This window comes from Parambassis ranga, chromosome 19, assembly GCF_900634625.1.
Source record: "Parambassis ranga chromosome 19, fParRan2.1, whole genome shotgun sequence".
Taxonomy (NCBI): Eukaryota; Metazoa; Chordata; class Actinopteri; family Ambassidae; genus Parambassis; species Parambassis ranga.
Window position 1 is genome coordinate 8,827,764 of NC_041039.1, and position 19,860 is coordinate 8,847,623.

At 41.5% G+C, this 19,860-nt stretch overlaps 1 protein-coding gene across 2 annotated transcripts; it reads right to left on the reverse strand.

The window, feature by feature from the left end:
- Positions 1-10,080: 10,080 nt before the first annotated feature.
- Positions 10,081-19,508, reverse strand: med1 (mediator complex subunit 1). Of its 2 annotated transcripts, none has more exons than XM_028431326.1 (16): positions 19,378-19,508; positions 18,248-18,354; positions 17,605-17,683; positions 17,402-17,456; positions 17,081-17,213; positions 16,966-16,994; positions 16,769-16,840; positions 16,572-16,646; positions 16,316-16,479; positions 16,077-16,188; positions 15,790-15,914; positions 15,557-15,681; positions 15,198-15,399; positions 15,012-15,107; positions 14,740-14,845; positions 10,081-14,670 (listed from the first exon to the last, which is right to left on the reverse strand). In XM_028431326.1, exons 1-16 carry the CDS (start codon positions 19,496-19,498, stop codon positions 10,785-10,787), a joined length of 5,487 nt encoding a protein of 1,828 aa, XP_028287127.1. In that variant the 5' UTR covers positions 19,499-19,508; the 3' UTR covers positions 10,081-10,784. The 2 variants fall into 2 exon arrangements, with proteins under 2 accessions (XP_028287127.1, XP_028287128.1); XM_028431327.1 differs by having other exon boundaries at positions 18,248-18,351; positions 19,378-19,507.
- Positions 19,509-19,860: the final 352 nt, after the last annotated feature.

Sequence of the window (19,860 nt, forward strand, 5' to 3'; positions counted from 1 at the left end):
TTTTTCCACCATTTAAAACATCTGCACCCATTGTGTTTCTACTTTCTAACTGTTGTTATCACTGGGCACATAGTCCACAGCATAAAGCAGAGACCACAAAAACTAAAGGTTTTAAGTGAAAGAATCTAAAGTCTTTAAATTTAAGGGGCATGGGTGTTTTTGTTAAACATCTCACTTCTCAGGTGTGGGAAATGAAGCTTCACCATCTTAAAAAGGTAAAAAAATAAACACATTCTGTAATTTCGTCTTTAATTCTGACCTAGATCAATTAAGAGGAGGACAACAAGAAGTTGTGCTCTAACACAATTAGATTAGAGTGAGATTACATGCAGTGAAGGCTTTATTGAACGTAGAGCCAATTTGTACACAATCAAAATCTAACTTGAAGTGAACTGGCCTCTCATGCAACAGAGATCATGCTTCTCCCATGTTATTCCTTTTAAATGTGTTGGTTTATACCTGCTGGCTGGAACTAGAACAAATCCAGATATAAACAAATAAAGAAATGGCTCAAATCATGCTAAAAATGACACAGAAGAGAATACAAGAGCACCTTAAATCATTAACAAGCGTAGGTGATGAGACAGTCCTCAGAGAGTACTGGTAGTCAAGCATGGGTGGCTGATTCAGCACCAAGGACAGCTCCTCACGGCTGCCTGCCTGCCTCAGTGTGTGTGTGTGTTTCACTGATGATCATCCTCATATGTAAAACTGCCTTCTTTCATACTCACCAAATCGTATTTATTTTACAAGCAGAAGTTCCCTTTTCAGGCAAACTTGTTTGTTGCATTAACAGGCTGTGCACAGTGCAGCATGTATTTCATGACACAGAGCTAATTATAGAAACAACTTAGAAAAAAGGAATGGCACTGACTACTAATGATTTCTGTTTCTCGTGCAGATATGTGAAGTTAATGGGACAATTGTGGTATGCTCATTAACGAGGTACAAGCCGGATAAGAGAGCATCCTTTAATATTCTGCTTTTGGTGCTGGATTTCATTAATATTCAGATGATATTCTCAAACAATCTCAACAATAATCTCCAAAATCTATCTATCTCTCTTTATGATGGCAGTAACACATGAGTAGATTTCTTTTTAAGATATTCTCTCAGAGGCAGAGTAGGTCTGTGCACTTGGCCCAGATTCTTTTAGTGGCAGTTGTCTGAAATAAGCTGGCCTTAAGCAGCCTGACAGTGCACTGACAGCCTCTGCCTTACTCCATCACCCAAATAATATTGTGTTGTGTCAAGCAGGTAATTATGCAAATTGAGGATCACAACATTTTAGCATAAATGTATTAAAAAGCAAGGACTTTAAAAGGACTTTCTGATCTAACACTGTGTAACACAGGTAGTATTAGCTTTAAAGAGGGTATTAGCTTACCGAACATACAACAGACTGTAAGTTTGTGGATACAAAATCACATAGAAATCCAGTGTGTCTGAATACTTGCCCTTCCATAACTATTGGTCTGCTGTTATGTCAGAGCTCTTAGTGGTATCCATTTTGCAGCATCATCTTTTATTAACTGCTCGGGGGAACTTTTTTGCTCTACTTACAATACACTACCCACCATCACTCTTTCTATGTGTCTTCTTTAAATACACACTCAAACATAGTAGACATGTTGGCATTGCATGTTATTCTGTCTGCAAGGGCTAAAGAATTCTTTCAGCACCTGTGAATATTCCCCAAACCCTGGTGTCTGACTGCATTTCCACAACTGTCATCACAGCACATCATACATCTGCCTAGGAATGTGCATTTGTGTGAGAGCATGTGTGCCTTTGGTTTGTGTGTGCTGCAAGATTCAAGTGAGGGAGGGATTAGGGTCCTGTCTCTGGAAGGCATACGACCTGATATTCCTCCTTTTAATCTCCCCATCCATTTAAATTAGCATTCCCTCTTTCCTCTTTCCCTCTCTCCTGCTTTCCTTCCATCTATCCTCTCTTCTTCTACATTCCCAGTTTTAAATATGTCACTGCGCACACTCTCCCTTGTTTGCCTCATTATCACTGCTCATCTCTGCCAACTTTGTTTCCCTTCTATTTCTAGTTGAAAAGGAGCCACTGCGCAGCAGGCAGTCTGGTGAGACAGCTGACGTCAGCTGTTTCCCAGCGCAGGGTGACCAGAGAGTATTGTTATCTCTCTGTAAAAGGCTTTGGTTGGGCTCTGCTTCGGTCTGGCAGGTTCCTGTGTGGTGCTATTTGGCCACAATCACATCTCTCTCACAGAGAAAAAAAATGAATACAGTGTCTGTCTAAGGATTGTGAAAGACCAATTCTGAAACTGCAGATAAATGCATTCTCAGTATTATTGCATATAATAGGGATATACAAGTCTGTGGCATAACAGAAGGGGATGTGTTGTATGCCTCTTGTTCATGCACATGCAGGTGGTTGGTTTTTCTTTTTTAGGCAACTGAAAAGTTGACAATGTCTTAGAAAATGGATGTGATATGATAATGTATGAGGTGAAAATAAATGTGCTAGATTTGGTACAATGGGCACCTTCTACTTAGGGCCACAAACTTAGAACTACTCTGAAGTGAGCACCAATACAACTCAACATCATCATAATCACCATAAGCTCCAAATTTTCCCTCAGGGATCAATATAGTATCTATAAGCTGCACACATGTCATAATTAAAACAACATACCATGAAATAATCTTGCTAATGCAAATCTTATCTTTGTCATCCTATCCCATCTTCACATGAATGTGAAGGAAAGTGAATGAAGTATGTCAACATGTAACTCATGCCCGGGGATCGTCCCTGTATGGGCCATCAGGCTTTATTAAACAAAATTATACTGCAGAATTCAGCTGGGTAACATTATGTTGTAATGAACCCATTAGTCATCTGCTGACATCGTCTTGGTCTCAGAAAGAAAACACCTTATAAAAACAGTGGTGTTAACATGCACACTCAAGGAATGAGTCCAAACCACATTGTGCCTCAAGCAGTGTGCTGTGTTATAATCCTGAGTTGACCATAGCAACTCAATTATCCTGATCTTGGACACGGGTCTGTGTGAAATCAGAGGTCGGTCACCATACGTTATCTTGTTATGTGCAGTGTATGCCAAAAATCTCCCGTCAGCACCATCGCAATATATTAATAACCAACACAATGTGAGGATGCCAGTTGATACAGGGTATGTAGGATTTTGTGACATGCTAGCGTACTGTTCCTCAGTGTATTGATGGAAGTAATGGCACAGCATGCTTTTATAGATAAGCAAGAGTCTGGGTGGATAAAGCAGACAGAATTCTGTTGTCTCATGAGGACAAAACAAGCCTCAAGTCACTCAGGGTTCCTTGAAGCCACCGTATAAGCCTGCTAAGTGAAAAAGTGTATTATTTTAAAGATCCTTTCCTATTTAAATGAGAAAGCTTAATTTAAACTCTTTGATGTGATGAACAGCCACAGATCCCTGCTGTATCTGGGTCAAACGTTAACCTACTAATTCCTGATAGGAGACAAATCTCTTTCATGATGTAACAAGCAAACGTTTGCTCATGTGTGAAACAACCTTGTTTTTTTATTTATCACTTTGAAGAGTTTTTCACCGTAAGCTTGATCCGTGTGGAATACGTGCCCCACTTTCCTCTGCATGTGTTGTGAACGTGTCTCTGTTTTTCTTCCATTTTCATGAGCATTTCTCTATTTTCATGACAAAAGAAGGAAAAATTACACAGTGTCAATTTCTAATGACAATGTGAAAACTGGGTCCCGTCTGTACAGCTGACGATAACGCTTTTTTTTTTTGTCAGGTTAGCTGCGAGTTTAAAACATGTTTTTAAAAGTGTGACCTGTCAGACAAAGAAGTGCATGTGAGGCATTCAGGGTGTGAAAAAAAAGTGAGGAAAGAGGATAAAGAAGGAACATAAGAGAAAAGATGGAGCCAAGTGAGTAATCAATCAAACAAACACAAAGATATCAAAATCTGGATCTTGTCTGATATTATTTACTGACGTGATTGTGCCACAATAACACAGAGACAGTGTAGAAATCCACCAACAACCCACCAGGAAGGCATCACTTAATGTCATGTTAATGATTAATCCCAGCAAGGAATTAATACATTACATTGTGTAAAATAAAAATGTCTTCCTCTTCCTCTCAAATTGGACTGAGTGTAGACTAAATGCATAGACTCGTGATCCCATCAGGTGGTACAACATGGTATTGCAGGATTTGAGACTAGCCGGTTAGCATCCAAGTTTCTGTAGATATCTTTGCATTATATGGACATCATAAAAAAATCACTGAGAATCTTTGAAAACCTCTTTAAACTAACATATGTTGAAAACTGCACTTTTAAAATTGCTTGTTAAATTGTTGTAAAGTGTGGAAAAGGGAATGTTTTTTTCCTTCATAGAAAGAGAAAAGGATGCCAGACATTAATACAAACATAATGTTATATAATACATATGCAGACACAAAACCGCAAGGCTGCTGTGAACATTAGAACAACATCAACTAATTAGCTATCTGACTGTGGGATAAATTCTTTTATGTGAAGGAAACAGTGCGACACAGTGACAGGTGGAGCCAACGCAGCCCAGACTTTAATCTGATTTCAAGAAAATAAAATGATTAAGACTTAACAACAAGAAATGAAATTGTCTGGCCATAACATGATTACATGAAAATGATTCTGACCTGATTACAGTAAGAAAACATATTATGTGCTGACCCACACACGAAACAGCATGGATCATTACATGCCCAGTGTGCAGTCAGTGAAAGACGAGAGTAATTTAGTTAACCAAAGAGTGCGTGTGGCACTTTTCCTCTGACTTGTAGTGCAGTGACAAGTTAGAGGAAAATATCATTTTCTCTTTTGTAAAACAACAGAATTATCTGAGTCAAAACATTTTGCTATAAACCAATGTGAGTGCTATATTTAGCTTCAGAGGCGGTTACGTGCCAAGTGTTGTTGTCTAACAAAGTGTGTGACTGAAAATATGGTTCATCATTGTTATGTGGTGAAATTACATCCTTGTGAGAATGATTCTGAGGTTAATGCATTTACAGGAGTAAACTGTGCATGTTTTTGCAACACCAATGGCAAAATGTCATGTATTCATACTGAACAAACTCATGGATCACAATTACACCCACTCTCAGTCACTGTCTCTTTTTTCGCAGGGTGGTCTCACATATTGCTCTTGTTATATGTCAACAGCTGCTTCACTGTTTGTGCGTATGTGATTGAAAACATGAGTGGGTATGGATAATAGCTGGCAAATGAGGACAAGATACCAGGCACAGTAATTTATATAGGATCCATACAAAGTCTACTCTTCTGGTGGTCTATATTCTTGAAACTGCAGTTTTTGGAATATGCTCCTAAAACCTACCCCTGTTCTTTGGCTTCTGTGCCAATGCAGAGGCTCTTGGAATGCTACTGCAAAGTCAATTTTTCACAGGAACAGGCTCTGACTGGGCTCCTTTTGTCAGTCCAGTCTGGCACCACTGGCCCTTTTGGCACAAGAGAGGCTGTCACAGATCACATTGATTGATGATTTTTTTAATATTTCAGCCCAATACATAACAATGTATACTGAAGCTGCACACAAGATAATTTACTGTTAAGTCCATAGCACATGCTCTGACCTTTGGCAGGTTTCTAGGACATAACTTATTTCTCTATATTGTATAATAGTGGTTGTAAACCATTGGAAAAAGGAACCCAAAAATCTATTTTTAACAGGCAAGTTTTATGGTACAATAAAGTACTATATAAACAGAGACAAATATAAAAGAACACGATATAAAAAGATGATCTGAAAATAAATTTAACACGCTTCAGTTGGCAGAAAAAGTCTTATTGTATTTGATGCCTAAAATGACAGGTGACAACCTTTCTGCATGTTAGACTTGCAGAAAGTATTCTAAACTATTGCTAAATCCACATGTATGTATCATTAATTCATTTTTGGATTGCTAGATATTGCGCAAAGTTTACAGCAGATTATGAGTAATATAATATAGACTATATGTGTTTCAGTAAAGATATCGACTTGAAAAAGATTGATTACCAGCACTCTGAGAAGAAGGAGACATGGCAAAAAGAGGAGATCGGCAGACCGGACAGGCAGCTGGCCAGTACGATAGTGGGGGGTTTGTGTGTGACATGCCAAAAGTTGTTGGCAGTGCCATTTGCTGACTCACACCTCAGCCCCGCAGGGATTATGTGGACAATGGCCTCCCATTTCTTTTTAATGGATGCCACAGATAGCCCTACAGACATATTATTGTGCAGAATTACTGCAGCTGACTGGAGAAACAAGTGGAGACCAAGTGACCTGCTTTAACACAGATTCCAGCCTGTCCACTTTGTGTGTTTGTGTGTAGTGGACAGAAACACTTAATTTCCACAGCTGAGGGAGTATGCAGTATATCTTTTTACTTGACATGACCTGCTATAATAATTTGGACATGACGTAACTGTAAGTTAAGGCCTGCTCTGGGACGTGACCCTGAAGAGGTCAAACAATGTTCTGCTGATTTCCCTCTGGCTTTAAGGGCACACTGTGTGTCAGGGACAGACAAATTACTCCTGGGTGGGGGGGTCATGATTGAAAAACAATATATATAACTATCCATGGTGCTAAAAACCCACTGCTCTGCATACATGAGATAATATTTAACTGTGTACTAAGCTATGTATCTGAGCATTCATATCAGTACATGTTAAGACTACAACTCACAACAACAACAACTCAATAACGATGAACTAGTGTAAAATGCTAAGACACCATTTATATGGACTCACTTCCTTCAGTTTCGCTGATGTTTCACAAACAATACAGCCACTTCAGTTTGCCTCAGCATAACTCTTAAAGCTCAATACTGGGAGGGAAACTTTCCTCAGCGCAGCATTTTAAAAAGACCTGCGACCAGAAAATGTTCCCACCAAGCATGTGAGGTCATGAGTGAACAGCATAATTCTGCTCTTAGTCTGGTTTTTTTCTTCTAATTTATGATGTTAATACAGTTATAACATAAGTGCAAACTGCTGACAAACTCACAAAAGCACTTCTTTTCCTTAGAGGAATAAAATCAGCAAATTAATCCACAATTTTCATGGTTCAGTTGCTGGAACTTAATAAAAAAATATAAATTAAATTTTAGTTTCAGTGCACTCAGCTGTGCTGATTTTCTGTCAGAACAATAATTATTCAATAACACTAAAATATACATGTCCGCGCAAAACTAATATACAAATAATTGGCACCAGTGAAATTCATAATTTGTAAGAAAAACTGACACATCAACCTCCAAGGCTGCTGCTGTACACCATAGACTGTAAGCTGTAGTTTGTCTGTGGCTTTAGTGCTATAATAATATGCTTAGTTAAGGATGCAGCACTCTCAGGCTGAAAATAAATCTACACTTTAGATTTAAAATAAATCTCCCCCCATCTTCCTTTGCCTTTATTCTTACTTCCTCATCCTCTCACCCCCCTTCTCTAGCCCTCTCCTCCAAAAGCTGACTGTGTGCAGCTATAAAGCTTAACTAACTGGCAAATGACTGCCCCTCTCTTGCTTGCTTATCTGCAGGATGAGCAGGGAGGTTATTTCCATGCTATACAGCTCATCAGCCGTCATGAGCTGCAGCCTTTCCTTATGTGTTGGAGGGGAAATGGCAATTTGCTGAACTCACATCGCTGTCTGCATCTTTTGTGGCTCACATACCTCAAATGTAATAAATCTACACACCACAATACACAACCTAATGACCGGAAAAGTGAACACATATAAGAGTATGAGATGGATGAGCATGGCTGCAGCTTGTATGATAGAAAAATGAGCTCAAAACAAACCTGTGGGGCAGAACTGAAGCTGCTAATGGAGATGAAGACAGTCCAGGATCTAGTTTAAATAGAGGTGAAGAGTGTGAGTCACACAATCACATTATGTGGAACAGAGGGATGCTGGAATTAGGGGTGAAATTGAATCTGAGCAGACAGGAGCACAGAGAATCAGCTGCACATGTATTTTGGCATATTTTTTTGCCGATGCGTAAAGTTGACTGGCTGCTGCTTTTAAAGGAGCAACTTTTATGTATTTGTAATATTTTAGTTCTCAAACTGTTTGAAATGATATAAATGAAGAAGTAACCGCCATTATGAAGTCCATTCATCGTGTTGAGACCAAGCAACAACCTCCAGCACTGAGACCTACACAAAAGTATCAAAAACTGCACTTCCAACCACAGCCTCTAGGGTCTGTCTCCGAAAGTGAGTCAATCCCCATAGATCTCTAATTTTACATAGAGAGAGCCTGGGACAAAAAACAGGTTTGGTTTTTGCATAATTAAGGTAGGGATCAGGCAGGAGCTCACGCTCAGCATGAAAATCCTGCTCTCACCACGTCTGTTACTTTTAGGTAAAGTTGCAGAAGGACCCCGACATTAGTCAGGGTAATTCACTAAAAATATCATAGTGCACGATGAAAGGAATATTTACAGTGAAAAATGAATTTCAGCATGCAGAGTGCCCTGTTATGAAATTTGAAAATGTCCAAATTTTAATGAGTTTTGTCTACAGCACATGCAGGAAAGTCATTACCCACGCTGGATAAAGGAAATTATTAACAGGGCAATATTTATGTCGGATCAGAAACTGCTCAGTAACATCACAGAGACCTGCAGTCAGCCTCCAGCTTGTGTTTGAGAAATGATGAAAGAGTGTGCACAGGATGAAAGGATGATGAGAGGGGAAAAAAAGGTATAATGTGGATATACTCCCCAAGCAGAAAGACTGAGTGTAAAAGCCAGGCAGAGAGTTTGAGTGGCAGGGTCAGAAATTAGCTGTGTGGTAGCAAAGAGCAGATCAGCAGTTTGAAAAAGATGACTTTTGAATTGATGAATTCTTATTTATACAAGGACAGATAAAACTGCAATGACAGTGATGACATTCAAGCAACCTCCTGCGGTGCTTCTATTTAGCTGAATATGACACTTTTCTGCATCCATCTTTAGTTAGTACACATACAGTACAAGGGGTTAGATGACCTCCCTTGGGGGCCCTTCAGCTGGGGCCTTGGGGACACTGAGAGAAATGGGAAGCCCACCAGCTACTCAGCAGCTGCCCTTAGCAAGCTGCTGCCCATTAAAGTGCACATGCTTGATGACACTCCTGTGCCATTTGAGCTGAACACCACGGTTCTTCATAACAACTGCCTACATAATAAGACCCCCCCCCCCACCCCTTCAAAAAACCATAACAGTAGTCTATATATTTGTGTCAGCTAAGCAGAAACACTGGGGCTGGTGGAGAGGGAAAAAACAGTCCTGTCAGCAAAGCCAGGGAAACGTGAGGTGATGGGTCAGAAGATCAGCTGACTGGGAGCCTAGGAAGCATGTTTGGTTTCATATGTTTTGACTTGGGAGACAAGGGGAGACAAAGGTTAGAATATCTTTATTTTTTCTGCCTATGCAGGAGAATATGCCATGATTTTGCAGGACTTTCTGTGTGGTGGTATTTTATTTCTATTTCTAAGCTTCATTGTGCTCATGTTGACAGTTTTTCCCTCTCATATATGCTTATTTTCTTGTTTATAATCCATCTAATGTCAGGTGTAAATAGAATTATGCAAATTGTGTGTTACTGTGTACTCATTTAAGTAGCTGACAAACTAATGTCACAAAATGTTGTTTTAGCAAACCCAAAACCCTTTATATTCTTTATTTGTTTCACAAGCAGATTGACAATTTTAAAGTATTTGGCACATACAATTTAGTGGGTTTGTTAAAATGAATGAGTGTGCTGACTTCCTTCAGTTCATTTGTTTGTGTATATCTTTTGTTTTGTGTCCCTCTAGTCGCATCACAGTTTCACAAAACATTTCCAGTAATATCTGTGAATAAAGCTGTGAAAATCCACTTAACCTCCAAGTATCACCTTTGGGAATGAAAACACGTAGTTTTACCAACAGTGATTGAGTGGCCTCATCCATGGCTGCCACCTAGTGGAGACTTACACTTAATGCACTTTACAGACCAGGAAGTAAACTCAGTCATTTAATTAATAATTAAAGACATAGGTACAGATGAAAATACATTTTTTTCAGAAGTGAAATTGTTTATTTCAAGCTTCCAAAAAACAAAATCTACAGTTAAAAAAATTATTAGCATGTCTCCTTCCTTAATATCTGTCAATCTTCTTTACCTACACTAATTTACACATGAACAGTTTTATATCAAAGTCTAAAAATTCCCAGAAAAAACAAGGCAACTGAATACTGTACTCTTTTGCATTATAATACTTTTTAAACAGCCATACTTATTTTGACAGCATACACAATTTTTTTTTAAATCCCATTTACACACTGCAGATATTTTACAGGTGTGAAGAGAGCATAAAAAAATGACGATGATGATGATTTACTGACGGTGAAAACATTATTACAGGACAAAGTAAAAATAATGTCCACTCCTCAGAAAATATACTGTTTAAAGCCACTCCACAAATCCAGCTTAATGGAATCTGGTATTCTGAGGTGGCTTTGGATGTGTAGCATCCACTTTCATGTAAAACTGACATCCCAATCCCCCGACATCATACATTAATATTCATAAAGAAAAATCTGATATTAAAATACAACTTTAACAGGTAAATGATCACTCAGACAGCCACATAATTCTACTGACCAGTTTGTTGGCTTGTTTTAAATAAATAGATGTTTTCTTTGTATGTTAAAAGGCATGTGTTAAAAATGTGACAACAAAAGAATAAAACACAGGGAACTTTCTAAAACCAATTAAAGGTTGCCAGTGAGTGCAGAGTCCATAAGATCATCGTCTTCATTTCTCATATACAATGGACTTGGCCGGGATGGGCGATCTGAACTCAGCATGGACAGTGATGATTCTGAGGCTGAAATTGGTGATCGTGACCAACTGTCTGTTTTTATTGGATGCGAGGATGGGCCCATAGACATAGATGACTTCTTCTTTTCTTTATCCCTGTCCCTATCTCTGTCTCTATCTCTGTCACGTTCTCTCTCTTTCTGCTTCTTCTTCTCCTTCTTGTGTTTTTTGTGTTTCTCACCTGAGCTGAGAGAGATAGAGCTCATGTAGTCCTGAGGGGGTAGGGGGCGCATAGACTGGTCGTCGTCTGAGCTGGGGCTGTTTTGGTGGGACTTCTCGGCCACCGAGCTGCTGCCAGACTCGCTCTCGCTGTCGTGGTTAAGTGGGGTGTATCCGGGTGAGCGACTGTGACTGGGGGAGGAGCGGTCATGTTTGGGAGTCGAGCCACTAAAGAGAGGGGAAGCTTTGAGGCTAGATAACTGGGGACGCATAATATCAGCAGATCCCTCTCCCGATTTCTGAAGGGTGACTTTAGCCTTGATGCTTGGTGAACCACCATCAGGTTTGCTAATAATTATTTTAGCCAGAGTGGTCCCTCCCATCCCACCTGGTTTAGGGTCCATCAGCTTTTTATCTCCACTGTTCCCACCTGAAACAGACACTTTTGCTTTAGCCTCCTTATCAGATTTTTCCCGTTTATACTCCCCACTTTGAGAAGATGAGGCATGCTTAGAAGGGCCGATGTTTGGCGTTCCACTGGGAACATTCCCAGGACCACCACTGGGAGCAGATGTTGGACCAGGTCCTCCTCCTGGTGGCCCTACCTCACACCCATCCTCCCCGACCCCTCCGCCACCTACACTCTTCAGTTTGTCAATAACTGCCGTTAGGGAAGGTTTCTTGTTGCGACTTGGAGACTTGCCTTTGGCATTGGGGTTATTTGCATTGTTCTGACCCGCCACTCCGCCACTACCACCTCCACCCCCACTTCCACCACCTCCTCCACCTCCACCACTTCCTCCACTCCCACTTCCTCCTCCAGCCCCTCCTCCACTACCACTTCCAGCTCCACTGCTGCTGTATTGAGACTGGGAGGCTCCCTGGAAGTTCATGGAACCAGAGGATGAGGAGGAGCTGGAAGACGATGAAGATGTGGACCCAGAGGAAGAGCTCCCGCTAATTGGTTTCTGAGAGCTCATACCTCCACCAGAAGACTTGGACCCTCCAGAGCTGCCACTTCCTGAGCCTATTGGAGATTTAGCCTTGGAAGAAGGGGGGGTTCCTGGAACCTGGGACTGCTGCATTTTCATAGGAGAAGACAACTTGTCACCAGAGCTACTGGAGCGAGAATGGGAAGGGGAGATATTGGGCTTTATGCTGGGATTCATAAGTGATCCAGAAGGCTTGCCACCTTGAGGCTTATTTTTATTACCACTTCCAATTCCACCTCCAGTACCTCCAGGCCCTGACATTCCATGTTTGGTAATTGGAGAAGATCCTGGTTTTCCAACACCCATTCCTTGGGAGGAACCTTTAGACTGGGATGGGCCACTTCCACCTACTGCACTGCCAGGCTTGGAGCTGCTGCCTTGTGTCATGGAGCCTTCCTTGGACTTGATCTTTCCTGAAGAAGAGGAGTGTGAATGATGACTTTTGCTGCTACTGGCCCCCCCTGTTCCCCCTGTGCTGCTTGAGGCTGAGCTGCTGGAAGTGTATCCACTATGGGATGAAGTCTTGCCCCCAGTAATAGTCCCTTTTTGGATCTGAATAGTGATTTTAGGGATTGGGGGTGTGGCACCTCCTGGGGGAGTTTGAGAGCGCCCTGAACTGCCGGGAGACTTGGACCCTCCTCCACTAATACTTCCCCCTGATCCTGAGCCACCACTAGGAGGTGTGTAAGGTCGCCCTCCTGAGCTATGAGAGGGGGACTTTCCATCAGGGTCCATCTTTTTGCGTTTAGGAGGCTTGTCTTTAGACTTTCCCTCACTGGATGGGGTCCTGCTACGTTTGACCTGTTTCCCCTCTGATGAGCTGCTACCCATTCCAATTCCAGAGCTGTTTCCGCTACTGCCCCCATTCTCATCCTTTGGCCGCATGAGACTTGGTTGTTTAACTTTGGGTTCTGCACTTTTAAAATCACCACATGCTGCTCCAAGACCAATCATAAGGGGGCTCTGAGAACCTCCACCATGTGTGTCTCCTAAATCGGGAGCTTGCAGAAGAGGCTTACCACCACCACTGCTACCACCAAAAACTATCCCCATATCAAAAGGGTCTTTCAGTGAGGGCTCTGGAGTGCTCTGTCCATGTGGAGTGGGATTCTGAGGGGTCCCTGATGGTGTATTCTGCTGGCTGCTTCCTCCAAAACCCTTGACCAGGTCCATGTCTCCATCAGCACTTGGAGAACTGTCATCAAAGTAACTTTGGGGGAAACCATGACCTGAGGTCAGGAGGTCAGGGTTGAAGTCAGCAGCATCAGGAAAAAAATTAGTGGAAGAAGAGTCACTGGTGGGTGTGGTGGCAGTTGCAGTTGCCTCAGCAATCAGATCAGCAGCATCTGTAAAAGGATTTTCATTGCTATTGGTATTAAAAATATCTGCAGAGTCAAACACTGCACTACCCTGACCGGAGCTGGAAGAGTCACGGATAGGGGTACCTAGAGGGCCTCCATCCTCCCCACCACTGCCCATGGGATGCTGCCCATGGCTTCCACCGCTGTTTTTGCCAGTTTGCTCAGGCAACTCTGACAAGATTTCTGTGATATCAGGTCCAATGCTATCAGAGCTAGAGAGGCGGACCATCCGAGGTGGTACGGTACCTGGTTGCTGCTGTTGCTGAGACTGCACATGAGATTGTGAATAAGGCATGCTGGGGCCTGAGGGTGGTGTTCCACATTGGCTAGGTGCTGGAGTGATGCTATGGGGTGTGTCCAGGCCATCACCAGTGAGGTTAACATCAAAGATGGAATTCTGTGATGCATCCACATCCATAGAAAGGAGTTCTTGGTGGAAATCATCCTCATGGCTGACTGGATGGTGTTGGTGGTGTGGTGGCATGGAGGATGCCTGTTGTGATTTCATGCCAAGGCCACTACCTCCGCCAGCTGCTGGTGTCCCAGGCATCACACCGCCCTTTTCATTCCCCCGCGGGCGCTTCTTTTTTCCTTTTGTGCTCCCTCCAGGGCAGGTCCCACCCATTCCGTCTGTCCGTGGTGAGCCAGATGAAGAGTTCTGTCTCTCCAGTGGACTGGAACCATACAGTGAAGCAAAATCTTGTGTTGGATTATCCTTCAACAAATTCATCAACATGGGATGATTCTTGGTGTTGCTGGCAGGGGAGGATGTTGGAGGTGGAGTTTGGTGGGGTTGTGGTGGATTCTGGGAGCTAGGACTAGAACCTACACTTCCAGTTATCTGCAATAAGCTTGTCAGTATTGGATTCTGGGTGACTTTGCTATAGTCATCTGAATGGCCTTGACCTTGCTGTTGTTGCTGCAACTGTTGCTGGCCAGCCACCCCACCTGGAGTGAGGCACTCTCCTCCTTGGGCTTGCCTTTCAGCTCTGGAAATTCCAAACAGAGCTGTGATTGGTCCTGCAAGATTAGGTCCACCAGGGGGTCCTCCCCCAGTAGGTGTGTTGCCCCCTGTGAGGCCAGGCAGCCCCATAGGATTCGCCCCATCGCCTGTCATATTATAGGGTGGACTACCAGAGGCTTGCAGATTATCTTTCACCATAGTCGCCACTGTCTGTGCAATCAGGGACAGAGCTGGAGTGTCTGCCTGGATGGTCTCAGCCTTCCTCCGGATGGCCCGCATTGTTACAGGGATGGACATGCATCTAAGAAGTGGAGAAACAATTGTAATTGTCTACATTTATGTAATCAGGAGGCGTTAGGAAAAAACTTACCTCTGGACAACTTTAGTGATGAATTCATCAGTGCAGATTAGAGCATCTGACTGGCCTTTGTATAGCTTACAGGATACTTGTCTGGAGTCAATCACCTCCATCACCACTAAAGGGAAAAGGTCAGGCAGGACAGAGCAAGCCAGGGCAAGCCAATCAATCTAACTTTCCTTTGAATAATGGCATGTGTTGATGTTGTAAACAATGATCAATACAAGAACTGAAAAATAACTAATGTTTTACTGACAACACTTTTGGAATATCAGGTTACTCACCACACACTAATGACTCATTGACTGGATGCTGGAAAGAGACACTGAAACTTGAGTCAGTAAGAGGACAAACCTCAAACTGCAGCAGGCCTGCACTGTCTGAAACAACAACAGCCACATTTGGTAAAATCAATTTAATTCATCAGACAGATACAGAAAACTGTACACATTGTTAATCACTTAAATTACCTTCTTTGATGGAGGTTCGCTTCACACAACTGCCAATCAAAGTGTTATAGGCTGCCTGGTGCCGAATGATATCCAACAGGAGTGGCACTTGTGCTGGGTGGCGGAAGGGGATCTTGGACACCAGTGTCCCTTGAAGAGAATGTCCATCTTGCACTGGGGCGTCACCGTTCAGGAAGTAACAGTGCTGCTGATCTGGTAACACCTGTGAGTGACAGTAAGTGTTATTTTACACACTGACTTTAGTGGACTGTCAGTTTTTTGTGAAATCACTATGTTCTATGTAGAATGACAAGAAAATGAGATTTGAATAAATTGAGTCACAGGCAAGGACTATTGTGTGTGTGTGTGTGTCTACTCACAGAATAGAAGTGCATGTGGGACGGTGGTGGTGGGGCGCTGCCCTCCTCCTGGAGTTGTAGCTGACTCTGGACAATTAACTGGTAGAGAGGCGAGAGGCTTGGTGGGGTCTCAAACACTGGGACAGCTATAAAAATGGATAGAGAGGACAATGTCCAAATAATCAAACGAAAAAAAAAAATCATCATTTAAGTACACATTTACTACCAATAAAATATGTGTGAAGTAAACTCACAAGTAGCATTGCCCATCCTCTGAATAAAGGAGAGTGAAAAAGGCATAGGGCGGTTCATCTTGAGGAAAAAACAAGCTGGCAGGTCCACACAATTGGAGTTGGTCACAGTGGAAAAGGAAGGTGTCCTAAAAAAAAGGCAAAAAACACTTTAATCAGCTGTTTTCTACTCGTTCTGCAAAATGCTAAAATAACCTCTAGACGATTATGCAGTAAACAGTGCAATTAGTACAGATTTGCAGGTTGCTTATTGTAAGATTTTTACTATACTATGAGGTACACTGTCTTACCCCTTGTTGTCAACTGGGTGGGATCCTGTGATGAGTGGAGCTATGGGGAGCTTGTAGACAGCAGAGGTTCCCTCTATTGTCACAGAGACACTCACACCCAGGGAACGTGGCACTGCAACAATTTCATACAGATAAGCCATAACCAGTGTAATCCCAATTCATCAGCAAATTATATGTCTTGTGGCTGGTACGTTATTCTTGCTTGCATCTCTTGTCCTTAATATCTTGTATATACTTGCCATTGTTGTCTGTTAAGTTGAGCTGTGTGCCTGTTCCCTCCTCAAATATGTCATAAGGGGACACATAACACTGAAGAGAAACAAGGTGGCCACCACTCCTGGCTGTCAGCAACCCTACACTCCCATGAAGAATAGTTTCCAATGTATTAGCATTGGTTGCTAACCTAGAAATAAAAAAAGAGAGAATCAAATCATGCTTTATGGAAAACATTGTTTTAAAACAATGATTTAACAGCAGGTTTTTTTCTGAACTTACCTAAACATGTGCATCATCTTGGTAAGATCAAGCTCTAAGGACTGCAGCGCTATATACATCTTGGTTTTCAGCTTACTGGAACACAAAAATGATAAGATGATTTAGAGTCAGAGTAACATTTTTCATAAAGACATGATAATACACCATTATTATTAGACTAGCTTCTAGCAGACAACCTTAAAATCAGGTTTACTCACTTGTCCCCAGGAAGCTTGTATAAATCAAACAGTCCCTTGAGATGTTTCGAAAACTCTTCAAAGTTCTTTTCCCTGATAAGTTGAAGGGAAAAAAATAAACAAGCATCTACTAAACAAACACAAGTATGTTTGTGATCCCTGCTTTAAAATACATATTGTTTCTGATGTGGGAAAGAAATACATGGTTTTTTACTCACCTAAGATGCTGAATCAGCTCAGGACAACTCTGTCACCAAGAAATCAATAACAAAATATTATATATCCTTATCGAGGTGTGTAAATGACAATGACCTTAAGAGAAGTTTTACCAACCGTAGGATTTTCTCCTTGATGAGCCACCTTGACATCAACTAGCTGGCCAATGGTGTCTAGCTGCACCTCAACATAAAACATGTCCGATGTGATGTAGCACTCTGTCCCAGATGGACTGAGATGAGACCCCAACCTGCACAAAAGAGACAAACATACAGAGAAAACACACTTAAATATTCCAGTTTGATGTTTCCACTTCAGTTAAAGTTGGTAGTAATAATAATAATAACTGGTAACTGGGGGTATTTCCTACATAGTATTAATTGGTTTACAGCTGGAAACACAGATTGAGAACACATATACATATAGCAGAATGCTTACATGTTTTGCCGAGCAATAGATTCTAGACGGTCTGTCATGGAGGGCAGAGATGAGACTGAAAGAGAAAACAAGAGAAAAGAAAATTGTTTTACAATATCTTCAGTGTAAATAGCACTGAGTGCTTCTGATCTAATATTGTATTTTCTAACCAGAAGGTTACCCTCCTTCTCTTGTGTTTCTGTACTTTCAGCTGACAGCCTCACCTTTTAACGCTCTCTGCAGGGTCTCCAGGCTGTTAAGCAGGAGCTGATGACCCGCTGCATTCATCACACCACGTTTCTCCTGAGACATATGAGGAAAAATAATGCAAAAAAAAAGAGAAAATATAAGAGCAGTTCAGAAATTATGCTTTATCAACAAGTTTGTTGTACTAGCTGAGTCAGCATATATCCAACATTTAAAAAGACTCCATTGTGCATCTGCATGATTAATGGCTCTAGGTTTGTATCAAACAAGGTGGTTGGTGTTGTGGGTCAGCGTGGACATTCTGAATGTGCTTATCTTTTCAAAGCCTTCTTAAAAAAAATAAATACTTTTACTATCGCTGGCATGGAATCACATCATGACTTCCAAGAAACTTAAATGGTTTCCTATGTTGATATGCTGTAATATCCAGCTGCACCACTCGGTGGAGCCTCTTACTGTCATAATAAAGTTACAGGCATGGCTGATGTTCATCCACAAGGGCTAAACAAACAGTAATACAACTGCATACATGCCATACCTGCTACATACCTGTTATCTAAACAAAAAGTTCAGACATTTAAGACATTTCAAACATTTAAAGCTCTCACAGATTTAATGTGGTAATGGAATTATTTATGATAGCAGGAAGTGTCGTCTCACCATGGCCTGACGCACAACTTTGTATGTCTCCTGCCATGGTCTTGAGGCATTATGTTTGGCATGGAGCCTCTCTAGCAGAGCAGCCATGCGACTCTGCTTCTCTGCTTCTGAAAAAAGATACAATACACAATTACACAAAAGATTTAATTTATACATGTAGCATTGCCTTATGAGTTAAATATAAAGAGTGTCACTGGAATTCCAACTGATTCAATCTCCTTATCATGTCTGGATTTATTTATCACTTAATATAAGGCAGAAGTGCAGAGCATCGTGCAGTTGTCTGTTTCACTTTGGTTTTCAACAAATATCAATCAAACTACAATCCCCAATGCTACAACAAGAAAATATATTTTTATTAATGTCATTTATTTATCGAGCAGGAATGTTGTGTGCATGCAGGCAGGAAGATCAGAGAGATAAGGGCTGATATCTGCTCTACAGGCTAAGTAATCAAATTGTAAAAGAATTGTGACTCATATACCATAATCTTGACATACATTTGTTTGGTAGGAGGAAAAACAACAAAACTGCACCATAGCGTTCAATAAGCAAATCAAGTCACGTGACACCTCGAGAAACAGGTAAAAGCAACGAATAGGACTGCCAGACTGAGCTAAAAGGGTCAGAAAGTGTCAAGAAAGGCTAGTGTTATCATAATCTGTCAGAGCGAGGTACAGGAGAGCCACGGCTCGTTACACGGTCGATGGTGGATAGTACACTTTGTTAAAAATCTCTGACCAATAAGACGCACGTGTGCTGCCAAAAGTGACTCTTAGAGACATTTAGTGCTGGTGTTTGTACAAACTTAGTGTTAGCGAGATGCTAACGCTAGCCACTTGCTCACTGTAGAGAGATTGCTAACACAGCTACTGCCATGCTAAAAACAACAGTGTCATATTCAATCAACTTTTCAATCATGAGTGAACGTTGCCCCGTTACTATGGTTTCCAAATAAATAACAAATATTAAAAAAAAAACTGATTATAAACAGTCATTTTTCTTACACTATTGGCTAACTTAGCTGTTAGCCTCAGTTAGCCCTACTTGACTGGTTAGGCTAGCCAGCTGACTGTTCTAACAGGAAATCGCTAAATTAAGCAAAAATACAGCACCGCTTGGGTTCTTACCTGTCACCTCTTCGGTTTTGACCCGATCTGCATGAGTCTGATTTGCTCCTTGTTGCACCGAAAGGGAAAGCTCCGTCGCAGGGCTGCCGCTCTGCATAGAAACACCAGGCCCCGCTGCCATTGTCCCCCGTTCCGTGTTTCGACTTCCCCGCTTCGAGGTTCCAGCTTCGGGTTTCCAACTTGCCCACCCGGGCTTCCGTACTCGACCATACTCAATCAGCATCATACAAAGCTACAAACAGATAAGACAAACTGTCTTTCCTGCTAGTGAGTTTAACATTTACACTTTTATAAGAATAGATTTACTGTATTTGCAGAGCTATAATGCTGTTTAAAATGAGATATCATTTCCAAATGAGATAAAACAGGTTTTAAAAATGTTGTTTTCTCTTTTGGATTTTTTACATTACATTCCTGATTATACAATACAGTTTAATAATCATTTATGTCTTCAAACCCAAAAACACAAATTACATGACATGT